At 41.9% G+C, this 21,125-nt stretch overlaps 1 protein-coding gene across 2 annotated transcripts in view; it reads left to right on the forward strand.

Moving 5' to 3' along the window:
- The window catches only part of NTPCR (nucleoside-triphosphatase, cancer-related), a 28,979-nt gene extending 7,854 nt beyond the window's left edge, over positions 1-21,125 (forward strand). The window contains exons 4-5 of one of the 2 annotated variants that reach the window (XM_017526552.2): positions 12,212-12,421; positions 20,495-21,125. In XM_017526552.2, coding sequence (XP_017382041.1) covers positions 12,212-12,421; positions 20,495-20,563 — 279 coding nt within the window. In that variant the 3' untranslated portion in view covers positions 20,564-21,125. The remainder of the gene's footprint in view (positions 1-12,211; positions 12,422-20,494) is intronic. The other variant, XM_037737793.1, reaches the window with a different exon arrangement.

Genomic DNA, 21,125 nt, shown 5'->3' on the forward strand with positions numbered 1-21,125 from the left:
GGACCAGGAAAGAGTTCTGAGAAGATGACATTTAAACAGAAAGGAAAAGGTGAGAGGGCACTGGAGAGAGTTAGTATTAGGGTATTTGTATGTGTCAGGGCGGGGAGATCTGGGGATAATATTCTAAATGGCAGGAACAGATACATTAAGACCTCAGAGCCTTGGAGCAAGAGCAGGTGAAGAAGGTGAATTTGGTGAGTTGGGGGCCATGTGATGCAGGACTCTGTGGACCATGTTAAGGAATGTGAGTGTTATTTAATCTTTTATAGGCTTACTACTTTGATTTGTGAAAATTAAATGGTACAGACATGTCTCAAAAACCAATTATAAACCGTCCAGAGGTTTCCATGGCACCAGGGAGTCCAAGGTCTTTCTAGTGGCCGAGAAGACCCTGTGATACCTGGCCTTAATAACCTCTGACCTCAACTTGCCATTCTTCAGCCACACTTGTCCAATCACTTCCCGCACATGCCAGCCTGACACTCCTTGGCTCTTGCCATTTTCTTTGGTGAGCACACTGTCTTCTAAGATCTTTGCCTCTCTGTTCCTTGGCATTCAGAGCTCAGCTGGAGTATGGAGTGGCAGTTGCCCAAAGGCTACTGAAGATTTTAGCTATAGCCTGCTGAGGATCGTTCTAATCTCAGAGGGTTGCCCAAAGGCTACTGAAGGTTTTAGCTATAGCCTGCTGAGGATTGTTCTAATCTCAGAGGGCTGGTGGTATCTTATGGTCTGTTTCAGCAGGGGGTTGTGCCTCTTGGAACCCAACAGGTTCTCCTTTTCTTCCTATCCCCTATTTCCTCCTCCCACTTCCTTCTTCCCTAATTCCTTCCTCTTGGAACTTTCCCTCAGTTCCTGTGCTGGGGACTCTTGTGGCCAATGTGTTGTGGAGGAGCAGAGAGCATGGTACTTTTCTTTTGAGTTTTCCCATCACATATGTTCCTCTCTACTTAAATGTTCAAAACACAAGTGAAATACTTGAAATTAAATTCCATGTGAAGATTCTGGTTTTAGGAACTGACTGCGTCAATGCAAAGAATTTTTCACTTAACCTGCTCAGACAGAGTAGACCAAATCCTGGGAGAAAAGTGTGCACAGGTGCTTAGTGTCTAGCTGCAAGATCATATAAGAGATCATGTGCTGACTAGATCAAAGCATGAATCTGTTTTCTAATTAAAAAATGAAGAAATACAGAATTCTCCCAACTTTTTATATTCTGATTACCAAATGTAGACATGCACATTCCCTGTAGAAAAAGTTCCTAGCAGGGGATTTGATATGGTTTGGTTCTGTGTCCCCACCCAAATCTCATCACAAATTAATCCTCATGTATGGAGGGAGGGTCCTGGTGGGAGGAGGTTGGATCATGGGGTGGTTTCCCCCAGGCTATTCTTCTGATAGTGAGGGAGTTCTCATGAGATCCAGTGGTTTCAAAAGTGGCAGTTTTCCCTGCACGCTTTCTCCTGCCACCACGTGAAGAAGATCCTTGCTTCCCCTTCACCTTCCACCATGATTTTAAGTTTCCTGAGGCCTCCCCAATCATGCGGAACTATGAGCAAATTAAACCTCTTTTATTTATAAATTACCCAGTCTACGTAGTGTCTTTATAGCAGTGTGAAAATGGACTAATACAGGATTCTTATCCAGTCAGGGTCATGGATTTCTTTTCTGGAGCAGAAATTTTTCTCTCATCATATATATTTTACTGGAATGAAAAAAGGAGAAGGAATTGGTCTTTGTCTTTACATTAAAAAAAAGAAATATTAAAATAATTAGGCAACAAAACTGGAGAGTATAAAGAGATCATTTTTGTTACTGGCAATGAAAACAACCAAGTAAACTGGAAGCTTTAGAAACTCTTTATAAAGGGGCACAGTGTTAGTTCATAGAGCCTGGGATCTATGAAAACATAAACTCTGATAATAAGAAATATTTATCGTGTGTAAGCAGTTTCACTATGTATGAGTAAAAGTTTGAGATGTGTGTGTCTGTGTTTTAATACTAAAAAAAAAAATAAGAAAAAAAGTACTTTTCTGATTAGGCCAAGCAGGGCTATGCCTGTTTACAGGTGGAGTAGTGAGAATATGGGTGGGACCTGTCATAGTGGCCCACACCTGTAATTCCATCTCTTTGGGAGGTTGAGGCAGGTGGATCACTTGAAGCCAGGAGTTCGAGACCAGCCTGGCCAATATGGTGAAACCCAGTATCTACTGAAAAAAAAAAATCAGCTAGGGATGGTGGCACGTGCCTATAGTCCCAGCTACTCAGGAGGCTGAGGCAGGAGAATCACTTGAACCTGAGAGACAGAAGTTGTAGTGAGCCAAGGTGGTGACATCGCATTCCAGCCTGGGCAACAGAGCAAGACTCCATCTCAAAAAAAAAAAAAAAAAAAAAAAGAATGGTCAGGAGCTGAAGGGCAACTCGAGGTGAGGGAAAGGCTCAGGAGGCCCAGGCACAACCCAGGTCCACCTTGTGGAACTGCTCTGGTTATGTTTCTTTAGGCAGGAATGGCGCCTGGGCATCATGGTTGCTCATGAGAAATAAAGAAAAATAGAGCATACGTGGTAAGCGTTCTAGACTCAGGAAGGTTTTTAGAAAGCCTTTAGTGGGGTTGACGGTTAATTTTTTTCATTCCATGAGTTAACTCTTTCCTTATTTGTCAACATTTATTATTTTCTTGAGTATTCAAGTTCTAGATATTCATGGTAAAAAATTACAAAAAATGTAAAATAAAAATTAAAAATACAATGCGAATAACTCATAATCTTATCACCAAGTTAGCCAATGTTAGCATATTTTGTTTCTGCTCCTTTTGTTTACCTAGTTTGTTTATTCAGTCATTCAAGATCAGGGGAAATGTTATGTATAGTTTCATAGGTTTGGTGTTTGTTTCCCTTAATGTGATTGAGGGACATGGGAATGTTCTCACAACATGATAATCTTCAAAACTGGGAGATTTTAATAGTTTCATCCTATTTCATGTTATGAGTTTTCATCTTTGATTTAATTATTACTCCCTCAGTGTTGGGCATTCAGGTTCTGTATCACCATTGTAAATAACCTTGCAACAAAGCACCCTTTGTACTTGAGTCTTTTTCTCTAGGCGTGATTATTTCCTTAGGGAGAGTCTAAAAGGGGAAATATGAGCTGGCGGGGTGTGAACTTTCAAGATCTTGTTAGTGCTGTGTTGACTTTGTGCCCCACTGCCAGGGTGTGAGTGTGCTCGTCTTGCTGCATTTTGCCAGCCCTGAGCACTGAACTTATTTTCAATATAATACACACTGCTTTGCTTTAATTTGCATTTTACAGTTACTAATGAATGGGGTTAAGAGTTTTTCAGTTGTTCATTAAGTTTTCCTTAATTTAAATTGTTCATCTATCGCTCTTCCCATTTCTTTACTTTGGGCTTAAATAGATCTTTTATAAAGCAGATAGCCTTTTTATATTATTGATTCTGTTTTTCTCAGTTTGTCACTTCAGTTTGGTGATTTCTTTCCTTCAACACAGAGAAAAGTTTGTCCCTATTCCAAATTTATATAGATCTTTTAATTTTACCTAGATATTTCTTTTTCTGCATCCTTTTTTTTTTAACATTTATGTTTTCAATCCATTTGGATTTATCTTGAATGTAATATACAATGAGGTTCCCAACTGATTTTTTTCCAGATATTTAGCCAGTTTACTAAAACTGTTTGTTAAATAACCCATTTATAATTAGTATTTTATGCTTAATTATATTAAAACTCTTGTGTGTGTGTGTGTGTGTGTGTGTGTGTGTGTGTGTGAAGTGTTTCAGCGTTATCTGTTCTCTTCCATTGATCTGTTTGATCCTTGTGTCAGTATCATAGTATTTTAATTACCATGGTAATTGTTTATGTTTTTCTTCTGCAAAAATGATCTTGTTCAGAAACTCTAGTAATGGTGGCACTAGCAGCAGTAAACTATTATTGAGTGGAAACTAAGTGCCAGGCATGAAATCATTTAGTCCTCAGAACACTATCACTATATTCCTATTCTACAGATGAGCAAACGGAGGCATAGAGTAGAAAGTTACTTGCTCAGGGACACACTGATTGTATAAGTGGTAGAGCTGGAGCAAACTATAATCAAGACTTTTACTATCCATTAAAAAAATGTCTTCTATGGAGTGATTGGAACTATAGCTATTTTGACATAAAGCCTATTTTAATTTTTCAGATAATCTTCCTTCTCCATAGCCAAAATCATGTTTCTCTTTCTTCATTAATTTCTTTAAAATTTTTATTGGTGAGGTTATTCATAGGGCTCTCCTGTTTTCTGGTGCTACTAGAGTTAGGATTGTTTTTTCTGTTTTCTAATGATCAAGGCTGATAAGATAATGCTGGGCTTTTACATAATGACATTTTTGATAGCTACCCTGAATGCTTTATTAAAATTTGATGCAATGTAAGATTTAACATTTTATTGGTTTTCAAAATATCTCCTACTCACACAAAATGATGACAATAGATTATGATGTTTTCAAGAACAAAGGACATCTACTTGAAGCCTTGTTTTCCAGGTGAACAGTGTCAATTTTTACAAAGATCTGTGGAAGGAATAGTAAGCTAGAACACTCAGTGAAAACCAACATAGTCGAACCTTGTATTTTCCTGTTTTGAGTAAAATAAGGCTTTAAAGTGTATTTGTTTTTGAGAGCAGGATCTACTTTTGATTCTGAAATAGACTCTGTTTTGGAAAATCTTAGAAGCTTCCTTTGAAGGTGAGAGGATTCCTGTCTAGGGAAAAGTATTTTGTTTTTGTTTTTTAGACTGTTGATCTGGAAGTGTTCCTTAGTGTTTCAGGCCACTTAGCTTTAGAAAGAATGCAGAAAAACCAAGTTCTAGTCAGGATCCATTCTTGAAAGATTGACAAGCGCCTCAGCATTGCTAGAATTTCCTTCATTGCTGTTGGCAACTGTAGCATTTGATTCTTTGTTCTCTTTCAGCTTCTGTTTCTCTACCTCATGTATCACAAGTATGTAATGCAGGATAAGCCAGGGAAATTAAAAGCTACATGGTGCAAACAGAAAATCAGTTTTTAAATTGTCAGTAAAGACATTCCTGCAGTGAATTGACATAAGAAAATGAATTGAAAATTCAGTATGAGGTTGACTCTGCAGTTCATTTTGCAAGATTTTTCATGGCAAATCTTCATTATTTCTACTAGGCAGAGACTGAGGCTTTATTATTTCTGATTGCTGGTCTTGGTGAGATTCTGTGGATTTAGATGCTAAGCAGGCTTTTGCCCTGCGTTATGATACCTTCATGCCTTTCTTACAGCCCACTCTCAAGAAACACAGAGTTGCATGCTCCTTAAGCTGGACTGTGGTTGTGTTTGTATAAACTGTTGCCTTTTTCCCTTTTCCTCCCCCACTTTGTCCCATTTCTAGCACTTTCTTCTCTCTTGTCTCCCATGCATATCAGTCTAAAACTCCACACTCCATTAGGAGGAAGTTCATATGGGGTGAGTTGGTTGTTTTCTTGAATCTGGTACTGAGAAAGTACATGGGGGTGTGTGTGTGTGTGTGTGTGTGTGTGTGTGTGTGTGTATGCGTGTGTTTTGTACTGATAATATTTTTTAACTTCATTTGGACAAAATTTTACTCTCAGAGAAACTTACGAGAGTAGTACAAGAACACCTGTATACTCTCATTATCCACAGTCACCTATGTTTATCATTTGGCTTGTTTGCTTATTCTCTCTCCATGTGTGAGAGAGTGTGTGTATAAATATATAAGCTGGAAGGGGGTGACCATTTGAGAATATGTTGCGATCATCAAGGTACTTTACTCCTAAATGTTCAATACATTTTTCCTGAAAATAAGGATATGCTTTTACATAATCAATGTAGTTATCAAGCTCTGTAAATCTTATATTGAAAAAAATACTTTATCATTAGTGTTAAAGTTACTTTGATCTATCATTAGTAAACTATCATTAGTATCATCAATTGACTTAATATTCTTTGTAACATTTCTTTTCCTCCAGTTCAACATCCAGTCTAGGGTCAGGTGGTACGTTAAGTTGTCACATCTCCAGAGCCTCCGTTAATCTGGAACATTTCCACAGTCTCTCTTTGTCTTCCAGGACTTTGACATTTGTAAAGAATATAGTTCCAGTTCCAGTTTAATAGAACACTCCTCTTTTGGAGTTTTTCTGATGTTTCCTCGTGACTAAAGTCAGCTAGAATACTCCATAAATGATGATGCATTCTTCTCGAGTAATGTCACTAAGCATCACATGCCTCCATCCACATCTGGAGGCATGTGATGCTTAGTGATATTAATTTTGATTACCTGATCAAGGAATTGTCTTATTTCTCTACTGTATAGTTGCTATTTTTTTTCCCCTTTGGCACTAATGAGCAGTGAGTGGGGAGACACTGTGAGACCATGCACATCCTCCTCATCAGATTTCCCCTAGCCAATTCTAATTTTATCTAAACTTTATTAGATCATCTTAAGATAAAAATAATTTTCTCTTGAGGCCTTAATTGGCAAGCAAATTTAACTACTCTCTTTTAAAATACTTTCTCTAGTAAGGTGAGCAGTAATTAACAAACATAAAATTACTATACATTGAAACCAAACTAAGAAAAAGCCATAATAGTTGAGTTTTTTCCTACTCTAAGCTATACTTCTATTTGTATCCAGTTATCTATTTATCCCGTTACCTCCATTAGAAAAACAAGCTATCACCATTTTATTATAGCAAAAACAATCAGTTTTTTCTCCTCTGGGCAGTTTCTAATGAAAAGGATATCAGATATCAAAGATACCAAACAAAAGTTTAAGTATTGATGAAATTTTTTTTAAACTAAGCAAGTGAAATTTTTTTTTTTATTTGGTTTTTGTAAACACTGTCAGGTGATAAAGAAATGACAGGAAGGTGGACATATGAGGACACCTGGTCATAGCTCTTCTAGCTGCACAGGGATGTGCTCCTGGTGGAGGAGAGAGGCCCCTTTACCCTCCGTCATATCTGCTACTGCAGTGGGCCATTCGCTATCCATACTTGATGAAAAGATTTTGGTGATGTTTTTCTCAGACCCAAAATATGAGTTCTTTTTGAATAATTTAGAGCAATATGATTACTCCAAATAAATTGAAGTTGTGTGCCTATGCCTCTGTAGATCCCTAAACACCAGAGTGCTATTTCTTCTTATTGGAGAGGAAAGCAATTTCTTCATGGTTAGGTTTCCTTGACGCTGTTCTTTATTTCCTAGACGAAAGTGTGTAGGCGTATTGCGCTCAGGGTGTGGAAGAGAGCTTTGAATTCAAGTGATCTCTGGTTTGACTCCAGTTCTGTCACTGTGCTCTCAGTGATTTTTGAGTAAATCTCTTAATGCCTAATTTCATTGCCTCATCTGTAAAACAGATGCTGATTCCTGCTATGTGAAGTTGCTGGGAGGACCGAATGCATTGCTTGTAAGGTACCTTGGCGCCTGGCTCCTAGGGGTGCTCAACAGAGCAGTAGCTGTGATTATGTTCTGGAGGAGTTAATTGAAGTGATGAATGGCAGTACCTTGGGAGGCGCCTCCCATCACAATTTGGCTTGTGTTTGCCAGGTTGCTGGGGGCCAGAATGGGGTCGTAATCTGTCATGGAGTCCCAGGAGCCCAATTGTCCAGGGCAGTCCCAAGTGCTCAGAGCAGGAGGAGGACAAGTAGCACTGGGCTCTCCATCCCACTGGACTGACTTTCAGCCAGTAGGTATTGTTTCAGTCCCAAGATAGCTTGGAAAACCCCACGGGCACCATTCAAATGCTCTTCAGTCAGTGACCATGTGAGTAAGCCCACATGAGTCCTGAGAGGCCATGTAGGAAAGGATATCCAGGAAAAGCCTCAGAACTAGTCTATCTGGACACTGGGGTGAGGATCTCTGGCATGCCCGGAGGAGCAGCTTCTGCCCAGAGTATGCCTGGCTGGGGAAGGGCTGGGTTACCAGGCGCCATCGGGTAGTCTAGACACCTTGTCCTGGCTGTGCCCTGGAGACTCACAGTCCATATACCACCAGACAGCAAAGGGATTATGAAACTTGAAGGCTTAGAATAAACACACGTAAAATCTGACTGGAGCCCTGCACTTTTAGCTAATAACTTCAGTGGGCGAGGAACTGTGGGCTGACTCAGAGATGGCTGCTGTTACCACCATTTGTCTTTCTGCTTCCCCAGAACGTGCTGCTGTTTGGGGGAAGGGCTGCGGTTTTGCTGCCTAACTTCTGACAGACACTCCTTATTCACTCTCATGACTTGCAATACTTGCTATCCCAGACGGGTGAGCTCAGGAGTTAGTCTGTGTGTCTGATATTAAAATAAAACAAACCAAACAGTCCTCCTAAAATTAACCTTAATACCACTAGAAATATTTATTACGCAAATAATTCAGAATAAGGCAAAGACCACTTTGATTAGCTTGCTCTCGTTCAAGTATTTTGGTTAAATGACATTGATTATTTTATGTTTATATGCTCGTGGTATTTTTAAAAGTGCATATAAAAATAAACAAAGGACCCCTCCCCCAAAATCACACTATTTTCAGGTCTCTGATATAATTGATATGAAGATATTTTGTTACTCTAAGACAATTTAAATTGCTTCTGGAAAGCAAACCAGCTGAATATAACCAAAGTTAGTTAAAGTTATAAAATTATTCATAGCTTATCTTATCCCTGGTCAATTTTAGGACTCTATCTAAGGAAATATCTTCTCTCCCAGAACAGGGGAACTAAAAGTGTGCTTTGTGGCTGAACATTTATAATCAGCTGAAATGAAAGCGTGTTGGGGGTATGACCAGGAAGGCTAGTGTGTTACACAGGACGGAAGTGTGGCCCTAGGAGGCAGTGCTGCTTGAGTTGTCTTCTGCGGAGAGGCTGTGAGGGAGGAAAGGGTGCGCCCTAAATGGTGTGTACACTCCAGGTGGTGTGTGCGTCGTGATTGTGACCACGTGGCTGAGAGCCACCTACAGTTTTTACACACTCCTTACTGCAGCAGCTGCAGGTGGAGTTTCTCTGGGAGCTCATTAGGACTCTCCCATCACGGGGTGTGGGGTTGGGGGGTTGTTCCTGACCATCTTCAAACCTGGGTCCCTAGTGCTCTAAGTCTTTGTCTCTGTCAATTTAGAACAGTGTAAAGGGGGTGAGTGTTTGTTTACTTACTTATTTCTGTGTTTCCCTCTACAGTTGCTTGAATTTATATAGAAATAAAACCATATTAAACATTACAGTGGTTCTTTTTTTAAGACCTTGAGTATACGATCATGTGCTATTTAGAAAAGCAAGCTGAGTGTCTACAGGCTTCAGAGTGGCTCAGCATCTGACATCTTTCTCTCAACTGAGTATGAATAACTTGCATTTTTAATTAAAAATCACAGACTTATTTTTGAGCTTCCTGAAGTTTCTGAATTATAAAATTCCCTAATTCTGGACAGAATGAGGATTTTATATAAGCTAAGGTTCTAAAATGAGGATTTCCAATTGGTAGAAGGTAATGTATGCTTGTGTGTCCAAATATTTTTGTGCTGAAACTTAAATAAATGTCGATGAGCTTTCACTGGTGAATGTTCTAGAGAATTGCAAGAAGGCTGGTTGTGGAAGAGCCATGCACTTTCTACCAGTACCTGTGTATTTACACGTGGCCACGTGCATTTTACTACCCTCATGTATACAGTCAAGTAAATGCATGTGCCTGTATACACACATTCTTTCATATCACTTCTTGTCTGATTTGGCAACTTGCAAAACTGTCATTTTGAGGTGCCAGGATAGGTTTTATTTGGCTTTTAGATGATAGCCTCCAGAGGGATGACATCCACAATTACTCATCATCTCTGGGGGCAGCGAAATGTCCACAGCACTTGGGAACAGTCAGGCCAGTTGGGGTGGCATGCTCCCAGGAAGACAGAAACCTTCTGTGCAGTTATCTTTTTTTATTATCATAGACAGGTGGTTGATAGCTGTTTTATTTTTTCCAAATTTGGCTTTCGTTTTTAGAGGAAAGACTTGAAATAAGTAGTGACTTCATAGATGCTCTCCCCTTCTCCCCGACCCCATTAGTGAAGGGTGACATTGCCCCTTCAGCTCCCCACCTCTCTGTTCTGGGACATTGGTGAGTTCCCCAGGAAGGATGCAGATGAGGACAACCATGTACCGGCCCTAAGTGGGGAGACCAGGCATGTGTACAGATCAACTTAATCGAGAGGCAAAAATGAAGCGTGTCAGAAACACAGAAGTGTGGTGATTGTTCAGACCTCTTTTGGGTGATTACAATGGACTCCTTGTTGATCTTTTAACTAATAAAATGAGTGGAAAAATATTTCATAAGCGTACAATATGCAGTAGGAAAATAGAGTACTGCTTACCTAAAAGCTACTCTACTGCTTCTGTGCCCTGCTGCTTCTGTGCAGCCACAAATGGGGTTTAGACACCCACCATCTTATATTGTCTATTGAAAAAAAAGTCTAACGTGCTCCTGAGTCCACAGCCAGCAGTCTTTCTAGCACAACTTGAAATCCTCCCTGGCTTAGACTCTTTCAGCCACGGGAGAAAACTCCCACCCTTGGGTGGGCCATCAAAGGCCTTTAGGATGTGGGTCCACAGCCCCGTCTGTCACTGGCTGCCCTGGCTGCCACTGATCCCTACCACTGGCCACACTGTACCATACGCTGCTTTGGCTTTTGGAATTTGAACAAAATCCAGTTTAACTCAGAGATGCCCTCTGGGACTGTATTGCTGTCATTATTTAAGGAGTTAGAACTGTAGTGAAGAGTATTTTGTAAATCAGCTTTACATGCAGTTTTCAAAATAATCATGTATACAAACATGTAAGGTGTTTTTGCCATTCACCATTCATTGAAGTGTATTAAGTGTTCTATTGTGTCCCTCCCATGGAATAATCAACCAAAGTCCTATCAGCTTTCTCTAGGAAGGCTTTCTATAGAGGACATGTGTATTGGTTATAGTGGCTATGAAACAAGCTATCTCAAAATTTAGCAGCTTAAAACAAGAAACACATTATTGTACACAGTATCTGAGGATCAGGAATCCAGGTACAGCTTAGCTGGTGTTCTGAGGTTGCAGTCCAGCTGTTGGGTGGGGCTCAAGTTGCAGTCCAGCTGTTGGGTGGGGCTCTGAGGTTGCAGTCCAGCTGTTGGGTGGGGCTCTAAGTTGTAGTTCAGCTGTTGGGTGGGGCTCTGAGGTTGCAGTCAAGCTGTTGGGTGGGGCTCTTAAGTTGTAGTTCAGCTGTTGGGTGGGGCTCTGAGGTTGCAGTCCAGCTGTTGGGTGGGGCTCTAAGTTGCAGTCCAGCTGTTGGGTGGGGCTCTGAGGTTGCAGTCCAGCTGTTGGGTGGGGCTCAAGTTGCAGTCCAGCTGTTGGGTGGGGCTCTGAGGTTGCAGTCAAGCTGTTGTCTGGGGCTATGGTCATCTGAGGCTTGACTGGGAGGGCCCTGCCTCTAAGCTTGTTCATGTGGTTGCTGGCAGGCTCAGTTCCTCTTAGCTATCGGCATGAGGCCTCAGTGCCTCACCATATGGACCTCAGTGTCAGCTGCCTGAGTATCCTCACAGCATAGTACCTCTCTTCCCCCAGAGCAAGTGATTCAAGAGAAGGAGTCCAAGACAGAGACCAAGCTTTATATATATACAGCCAGAAATTAAGTGGCACCCAAATACCTAAGGTTTAAAAGAAATGAGAAAGCAAGTGTGGGAGCCCTTGTTGATAATAATGGCCTCTTTTTCCATTTTGAGCCATGGTGAAATTCCCTGCTTGCCGGGGAGGAGATAACTGCTATAGGCAGCTGCTTGTGTATTTCATAATTGGTCCATAAGGGTTGATGGAAAAAAGTGAAAATTAAAAGGAAATGAGTCTTGGCTAAAGGGGGAGCAAAGTAAGTACGATTGCATGCTTTAGACCTCAGATTCTTTTTCTCATGACCCATTACTTTCTTGAAAATCCCACTTGTAATGGGCGTGGTGGCCAGCCTCCAAGAGTCCCAATGATTCCTAGCTCCTGGGACACACACCCTTGTGCAATCCCCTCCTGCACAGTACCAGGGGTGGTCTGTGGGATGGTATGTCACTTTTTGAAATCAGTGAAAAGGTGTCTGTCTTTTTTACCTGGTTGGTGAGTGAGTGGGGAGTGGAACCCATGGGCCCTTTTATTAATGTGACTCTGGTGTCCCCGTGAATGTCTTTGTCATTTTCAGGCCAACTCCAACAGTGGCCCAGGGCAAAGAGTGTGCATCATCGATGAGATTGGGAAGATGGAGCTCTTCAGTCAGCCGTTCATTCACGCTGTTCGTCAGACACTGTCTATCCCGGGGACTATAATCCTTGGCACAATCCCAGTTCCTAAAGGAAAGCCACTGGCCCTTGTCGAAGAAATCAGAAACAGAAATGACGTGAAGGTGTTTAATGTGAGTACAGCCAGTCCTCCATGACCTGTGGAAATGGAGCAGATGATCTAAAATAGCAGATGGCTCCAAAATATATTGTTGGTTTTGAGTGACCATTTTTTCCCTCCCATGCTGAAATATAGGTGAGTCTAATTTTCTAGAAATGTATAGAACTTAAGTTATACCTCTACTTGATGAAAAAACAAACTTGCTTATGGGGGAGCCTCCTGACGGTCTCAGCTATTGGGGCTGTTTTTTACTTCCATCTCTCCCACCAGACACCAGGACCTCTCTGGCATCAGAACTGTCTGATCTAAGGTGCTTGTTCTAATTCCTCTCAGATTGATAGGTCAGGTTGGGATACAGGGGCAAATATTTTTTGTTTTGTTTTAAAGGTTTCTCTTTTAAACCTGACCCACTTCTGCTTTTGGGGAGAAGAGGCTGTGGATGGAGCTGGAGGCACAGCCTCCAGATGCTGAAGAGCAGTACTGTCCTTTCGAACTTCCCATAGCAAGGGAAATTACCATCTGCATTGTTCAGAACAGTAGCAACTAGCCACATTTGGCTATTTATATTCAATAAATTTAATCAAATTTAAATTGAATTATTTAATCATATAAATAATTAAATTTAAATTGAATTAGACATTCAGTTTCTCCATCACACTGGCCACATGTGAGGTGCTCTGTGGCCTCGTGTGGCTGCTGCATTAGCCAGTGCAGCCGGAGGGTCTGCTACTCACTGTGAGGTTGCAGAATGGCAGCATGGGTGTCACCTGGGAGGGGGCCTTGCCCTGGTCCAAGGAATCAAACTCTGCGGAATGGCCCATGATCTGTGTTTTGGCAAGTTCTCACATGGTTTTTAAGGTCCCCGGCACTTTGAGGAGCACTGCTGTCAACCACATGTGAGAGATGAGGGGCTGGGGCTTGTCAGCCAGTGGAGCTTCTGAGCCAATCATAAGGGACTTGTGGCATTGCTGGCACTTTGTCTAAATACTTGCCTTTCTTTCCCCATTGTCCCTCTGTTTTCCTCTCAGTCAGATATTGCCCCTCCCCCGCCCTTGCCCTTAGTTTCTTTGAGTCAGTGATAGCTGTGCTCTTGGCTGAGCTCTGCTCACATGCCTCACTCCCCCTCCTCAGTTTAAAAGCTTCCTGGCCCTGCAAGTGCCAAGTGAACGAGTCAGGCAGGCAGGACCCCTCCTATCAGGGGGAGTGGAGAGTGAGTACCTGTGAGCACCTTACATCATGATCATTTTAATCACTGAGTAAAATGTTACCTTGGCCCACTGGCCCCAGTGGCAATATCTGCATGGTTTTGCTTGCCACCAAAATATTCTGGAGTGTGGTGGTAAACAGCCATTAGGGTTAGACCAGCCAGACTTGGAAAAATGTGTGCACTCCTTCATTGAGTTATTTATTCATTCATTTGGTCAATTGCGATTGAGCACCTACTATATGCCGGTATCATAATGTCTTCGGATACTGTGGTGAATGAGACTGACCAAGTCCCTGCTCTCATGAAGCTTACATTCTAGTGGAGGAGCTGGATACCAAAAATGTGAACAGACAAATATAGCAGTTACTGGTAAAGGCAAAAGTAAAGAAACCAGGCAATGTGGTAGTTGGGGGCAGGAGTAGCAAAGGTGATCAGGGAAGGTCTCTTCAAGGAGGTGACATTTGAGAGCCCTGAAAAGTTTGTGGGGTTCTTCAGAGTTTCATGTTGTCTTCCCTTACTTAACGTGGCCTCCACATTAGAAGTTTTGTTTGTGATTGTAGAGTTTCCATGGAAATAGAGCAATGAATAGTGAAAGATCATGAAAAAAAAAATTAGTTTTCGAGTCAGATAGCTTCTAGGCTGGAAGACTGGGAAATTGCTAATGTTAGACTCCAGCGATAGCCTAGCTCTGCAAACTAATCTAATCTGAAAGTCCTAAGGAAGGATTGAAGGGAGCTGACTGTGATGCCCAGAAATAAACTTTGTGTCTTTGGCTCATACCACATTTCTTCCTCTCTCAGACTCAAAATTTTTCTCCAGGCAAGTTAATCATTGCATCTAATGATCTGTAAATAAAATGACTAGCTTTGAGTTAATTATGTAAGAGATAGGGACTGGCATACCCTGTTATTTTTTGTTGTTTGACTTTGTATGGTTCCTCTGTTCCAGTTTTATTTTATTTTTTTATTTAACTTAATTATTTTGGGAGGGGGTGGGCAGAGTCTTGCTCTGTTGCCCAGAATAATCTGTGCTGGGATTACAGGTGAAAGCCACTGTGCCTGGCCTGTTACAGTTTTATAAATCAAGAACCTCATTTTGTTTCTTTCTTTTTTTTTTTTTTTTGAGAGTTTCACCATGTTGGTCAGGCTGACCTTGAACTCCTGGGCTCAGGAGATCCTTCTGCCTCAGCCCCCAAGTAGCTGGGACTACAGGCATGCACCAACATGCACCACTAATTTAGAAAAAGAATTTTTTTTTGAGAGAGAGACAAGGTCAGGCTCTGTTGCCCAGGCTGGAGTGTAGTGGCATGCTCTTGGTTCACTGCATCCTCTGCCCCTAGGCTCAAGCCTTCCTCCACCTCAGCCTCCCAAGAAGCTGGGACTACAGTCATGTGCCACCACACCTGGCTCATTTTTTTGCATTTTTTTGGAGAGACAGGGTTTCACCATGTCGCCCAGGGTGATCTCAAACTCGTGAGCTGAAACAATCTGCCTGCCTCAGCCTCCCAAAGTGTTGGGATTACAGGCATGAGCCACTGTGCCTGGCCAAGAAACTCATTTTCTTTATCTGCAAACTTAGGAGTTCGATTAGATATAGTTGTGGGTTCTTTCCATTGCTCATATGCAGTAAAGTATCCAAATCCATTTTTGAGTGTTCTTCACATTCAGCACTTAGTCTGTGGTTTGGGCACATGTGAGGCATGATCTCTGGCCTCAAGAAAAACAGAGCATGGGGCAATAAAAATCTAGGGGCAGGGAAGGGAGAGATCTGAATGAGCAGTGGTGGTGGGGAGAGGTGTCCAAAGGAAGTGGTTCTTGAGTGGGTTCTTGAAGGAGGAAATGGGAAAAAGAAGAAAGAACATTCTAGGTAAGAAGATGAGCTACGAAAAGCGGTCACAGGCAGCCTCCCCTTGCTACCAACTGAACATGCACAGTGTGAAGATGATACTGAACTCATGATATGGGGGAAATATACCACACACATTAGTAATGTTATCTAGACTTACTGTTCTTCATAATGTTGGGTGAACAGAGTATTTTCCAAAAATACCTAAGAACACTTCCAGTTTTAGACAAGATGGAATAGACACACTTGTGTTTATTTTTCCTGCTAATTGCAGCCGAAAACCTTGGTGAAGAGAAAAAGGCAGATTGGCTAGGAACCTAAGGACCAAAGGAACAACACACAGACACAGCTGAAAATCATTTGTCATGCCAAGAATCAGGAATACCTAAACCTGAGTGAGGAAAGGCAATCCGCAGATCTCAACAGCCAGGTGACTCAGATAGTGGCATTATAGGGCAAGGATTTGAAAACAACCATCATAAAAATGCTTTAGAAAATTACAGACACACATGAAACAAATGAAAAATGGTCTCAGCAAAGAACTGGAAAGTTTCAGCAAAAATCTAGAAGACAGAAGAATCAAATGAAAATTTTAGAACTGTAAAATACAATAGTGAAATTAAAAAGTCACCGAATAGGCTCATCAGAATAGAGATGACAGAAGAAAAAAATCAGTGAACTTGAAGGTAGAACAATAGAAACTACCTGACAGAGCAGACATTTTTTTTAAAAAAGAAATGAACAGAGTTTCTGGGACCCGTGGGACTATAACAAAAGATGTGACATCCATGTCATTGTAGCACCAGGAGAGGAGCATGGGGCTGAAGAGGTGTTTGAAGAAGTAATGGCTGCATTTTTGTCATATATGGCAAAATAAGTAAACATACATTTTCAGTGAACCCCAAAAGGATAAACTCAAATTCAGGCAAAGACATACCATAGTCAAACTTCTGAAAATTCAAGTCTTGAAAGCAGTGAAAGGAAAGCAGCCCCTTACCTCTAGGATAAAAACAATGAGGGACAGCAGATTTCTCAGCAGAAACCATGAAGGCCAGAAGGAGGTGATACATTTTCTAAGTGTTGAAAAAACTGTCAACTCATAATTCTATAAGACATTCGCAGATGAAGGAAAACTAAGAGAATTTGTTGTAATAGACCAATCTAAAAGAATGGCCAAAGGAAGTTCTGTTATCAGAAAGGAAATGGTAAAAGGAGTCCTGAAACGTCAGGAAGGAAGAACGAACTATGGAAAGAGTAAAACTGAGTGAGTATAGTGGGCTTTTATTCTTCTGTTGAGTTTTCAAGAATTGTGTTTGACAGTTGAAGCAAAACAATAACATTCTCTGATGTGTTAAAAAAAAAAAATAGTTGAAAAAAAAGAAAAGAAAGAACAGTGCCTGATAAGGAAAATAAAATCTCACTGATAGAATCTTTGGCACCTCCTATTATCTACTAAAGCATCAGTAAAGGAAATTGGCTATGGAATATTTTCATTCATCTATTCAGTAAATATTGAGCACCCATTGTATATTAGGTACTGTCCTATCCACTGGAGTTTTAGCAGTGAACAAAAGAGGGAGAACCAAACATCGTTTTATCAGTAACCCAGTCCTGCCATAACTCACTCATTCCCACTATAATGGCATGAATCCATTCATGGGGACAGCCCTCATGACCTAATCACCTCTTAAAGGTCCCACCTGTATTTGCATGAGGGTTAAGTTTCCAGCACATGAACTTTGGGGGACATATTCAAACCATAGCAGTTGACTTATAGGTTCTTCAATAATTTGTTTTTCAGAACCCTAAGAGGTTATTACCATTGTATGCCATTGAGTTTTATCCCACTGTATCCCAGTGAGTGTGTCACTGATTGATTTTGCTGCCTTCTAGTAAGTGTTATAACATTGGTAATGTGATCATCACCTTTAGATCTTTTTCAAGCTGGCGGCTTCATAGTATGATTAAGTCTCTTGTTTAGACCATGGGATGCACTTGTTCTTGGCAGCAGTGAGTGGATATTATCTGGTCTTCCAGGCTATTTCAGTGCTATCTCACTGCCTTCTAACTTGTTTTTTTGTTTTTTTTTTTTCCCATTTATTTATTTTATTGCATTTTAGATTTTGGGGTACATGTGAAGAACATGCAAGATTGTTGCATAGGTACACACGTGGCAGTGTGATTTGCTGCCTTCCTCCCCATCACCTACATCCGGCATCTCTCCCCTTGCTATCTCTCCCCAGCTCCCCACCCCCCACCGTCCCTCCCCTATTTCCCCCCAACTGACCCCAGTGTGTAGTGCTCCCCTCCCTGTGTCCATGTGTTCTCATTGTTCAACACCTGCCTATGAGTGAGAATATGACCTGTGTCTGTATGCCCTGCTCAGTCTCCCCTTCCTGCTTCTTGATTTTTTAAATAAGAAGATGGGTTGATGATATTGCCAGTTTGTCTTTCCATCTGGTTGGTCTAGGTACTGTAAGAGACAGTACTTGACTGATGTGCTGGGCACAGATGTAATACCAGATACCAGGTCCTGCTTATGTTCTGACTTTAACAGCCCCAAACCTGAAAACATGGATGGAACAGGCAGGGGAAGAAATGCCTTAGTATATAACTATGTGCAAGAAAGCAAAACAAAACCAAATCTATTTCCTTGAAACTTTTGGAATGGCTCCCAACATTCCTAATAAGCAAGGGATTGGATCTGGAGGTCACAGGATAAATGAGATGTGGCCCCTGATCCCATGGAGCTCACAGTTTTGTCTTCACTGTGCCCAGGATAAATTCTTACCAAGGGCCCTCTACAGCCACTGGGCAGGGGCCAGGGTTCAGGTCCAGTCACCTTCCTTTCTTTCTCTTAAGACTCCAGTGCAGACAGAAAGAATGGTTGGGGTTACTTTTTCTTTCTGCAGTCTTCTTTATTTCCTTTACCTGTTCCCAGCTCCCAGTTCCCTCTTCTAATTAGCCTCTCATGAAAGATTTTCTGCAACCAAAATTCTGGCTGTTGAGTAAAAAAGTAGACTAGAATTTCAAGTAAGGCAAAGACTACTGAGGTTGGCAGGTGCCGTGATTTTTGTTCTTGCATTTGGGAGTGTGTCTTCCTCATACTGGGAATATCATAACTGAATACTGTAGAGGGTTTCACATCAACACCTTACTGCATAATTTTCAGAAATAATCTCAGGGAAATCAAAGGGAGTATGAAAATATTAATATTGGAGTGTTTGCATTCTGCTCATTAATTTTTAAATTAATTTTTAATTTGTAATTGATTTAATAATTGTACATATTTACGGAGTACAGTGTGATGTTTCAATGCATATATACATTGTATAATGATCACATCAGGGTAATTTCCATATCTGTCACTTTAAATAATCATATTTTATGGTGATGACATTCAAAATCTTCTCCTCTAGCTATCTTTAGATATACAGCACCAGGTTATTTACGCTGTGGTCACCATACTGTATAATAAAAGACCAGAGAAAATTCTCCAGCTGTGGATCACAGTCCACTCTCACAGTCTGGCTGGAGGCAGAAGCTACTGCAATCCCTGCTGAATTCAGAGTGGAAGAAAAGAGCCCCGAGGTGCCCACCTGTGTTTTCCCCTTTCTACCTCAGGTGGATTCCTTGATTGCAAACAACAGAAATAGACTTTGGCTAATTTAAGGGAAAACAGCAACAAAAAGCCTTGGAGCCATTGAAGGTATCCCATGAAGCCAACGGAAAAGCTGACTGTCCTCGTTTCAAGTGGATCCAGAGCTGTCCTGGGATTGACACAGCCAGAACTAGTAGAAATGGGTGTCAGCTTCAGGCACTTGCTGCATGAACTCACTCCTCTTGGGGTGCAGATCTCAGAGAAGTCACCAGGGTCTGGCTTGCCCACTCACTAGCTGGGGGCAAGTTTCCTAGACCGTGCAGCCTCCCAGAGACAATCAGAGCACTCTTCCAAGAAGGGTGAGCGGGTGCCAGGAACCAGAAGTGACGAGGTCTGCTCGCTCTGCATCTCCTCGGATATGTATTGACACCTACTGTGTGCCAAGCCCCCTCTTCAGATACAACACCCTGAACCACAGAAGGCTTCCAGATGCACTCCCCCCTCTTACCGGGAATCTCGGCTCAGTTCCTTCTCCATGGTTCACCTGTTGAAATTACACCCAAGCATAAGGACCCCTGGAAACTTTTCCCGCCCCTGACCCACACATATGCCCCTGTTCCTGCCTGCCCCCCCTCAGACTCCTTCATTGCTCTTGTTCATACCTGTCCTGTCCTGGTCTGAGAGCTCCACGAATCAGGGTCCTTACCTATGGCACTTCTCTATTCGCGTCTCTGGGCCTGACTCCTGCTTGCCCTTCCACCCCATCAGCTTGTGTTGAGTGGATAGGTATTACATGGGCCAAGCAGGAAGTCACCGTGATAGGAGCAGAGATGGCCCTGCCTTCACCCTGGGGCACTCAGGATGGTGTGGTAGTGAAAGAAAAATAAACAGCAGATCATCGGGCAAAGCTTGGGTGAACTCTGTTGCTTTTTTGTTTTTGTAATGGTGTGAGTGATGGAGAACACACATTGCGGTCAGGAGGCCTGAATAACAGTCTATACGGAGGCACCTTCACTTCTCTGCCTCTCTCACTTCCCCATCTTTCAAATGAGCACTTGAAGTTTGTGGAGAGGTGAGTAGATGACCGAGCATCCCAGAATTCTGGGTGCTTCACTGCTGCTGTGCTGGCTGCTCTTCTGAGCCCAGCTGGCTCACAGGCGCACCTCCTTACTTCACTTTGACAGTTCAGTTCCTTCTGATCAAGTCAGGTCATGCTCAGGGGTCCTGCCCGGTCCTGCATTCCCATCGTCTGTCCTGGTGTGCCTCGCAGGGCTCAGTTCACAGCTCTCCCCATGGTCAGGCCTCCTCGCTGGGACACGCAACATGCCTCACCCTCTCCCAGCTTTCCAGGCTTTTGTTCTAGAGAGTTACCCAGCACAAGATTGAAGAAGAGGAAAGGAGCTCTGAAGCCTGTCTCTCACTTCTTTCCCCAGGTCACCAAGGAAAACAGAAACCACCTTCTGCCAGATATTGTGACGTGTGTGCAGAGCAGCAGGAAGTGAAGTCGCATTCTGCTTTTCTGCCCGTGAAGGAGTGCCCAGTTCACGAGGAGCCCGATGGAGCCCTGCCTGTCGAGGCTGTATGCCTTTGGGGTTATGGAACCTTGTGGGCTTTTCTAGAGAAAACTCAACAGCTGTTTTCCATAAAATGTTTAAAAGATCAAATTAGCCTTAATGCTGGATTGTCTATACAAGATTAACAATCCGTTGTGGCTTATTTATGCTTAAAGATTTCTGTTTATTTCCTCTTGCAGTCATGCACATGATTTGGGTAAATTAGGAGATGAGAAATAGTTTTCAGAGTATTGGATGGAATTTGCCCCCATCGAAGTTTATAAATGTGTTGAGGGGAAGGTGGAGGAAGGCGTTCACTGCCTGATCAGTTTTGCATGTCATGAAAATTAAATTCTTCTCCAGGTGCAGCTTCAGTCTCATGCAACTTAAAGTGATAACAGTTACTTGATTTAAAGAAAAATTCCAAAAGAAAATCATTTTAGGTCATCTCCCCCAACTCTGTTTGTTTGCTTATTGCTTAATAAATGTAAAAATAAACCTGACGGTTACA

This window comes from Cebus imitator, unplaced genomic scaffold (assembly GCF_001604975.1).
Source record: "Cebus imitator isolate Cc_AM_T3 unplaced genomic scaffold, Cebus_imitator-1.0 Scaffold42, whole genome shotgun sequence".
In the NCBI taxonomy this organism is placed as follows: Eukaryota; Metazoa; Chordata; class Mammalia; order Primates; family Cebidae; genus Cebus; species Cebus imitator.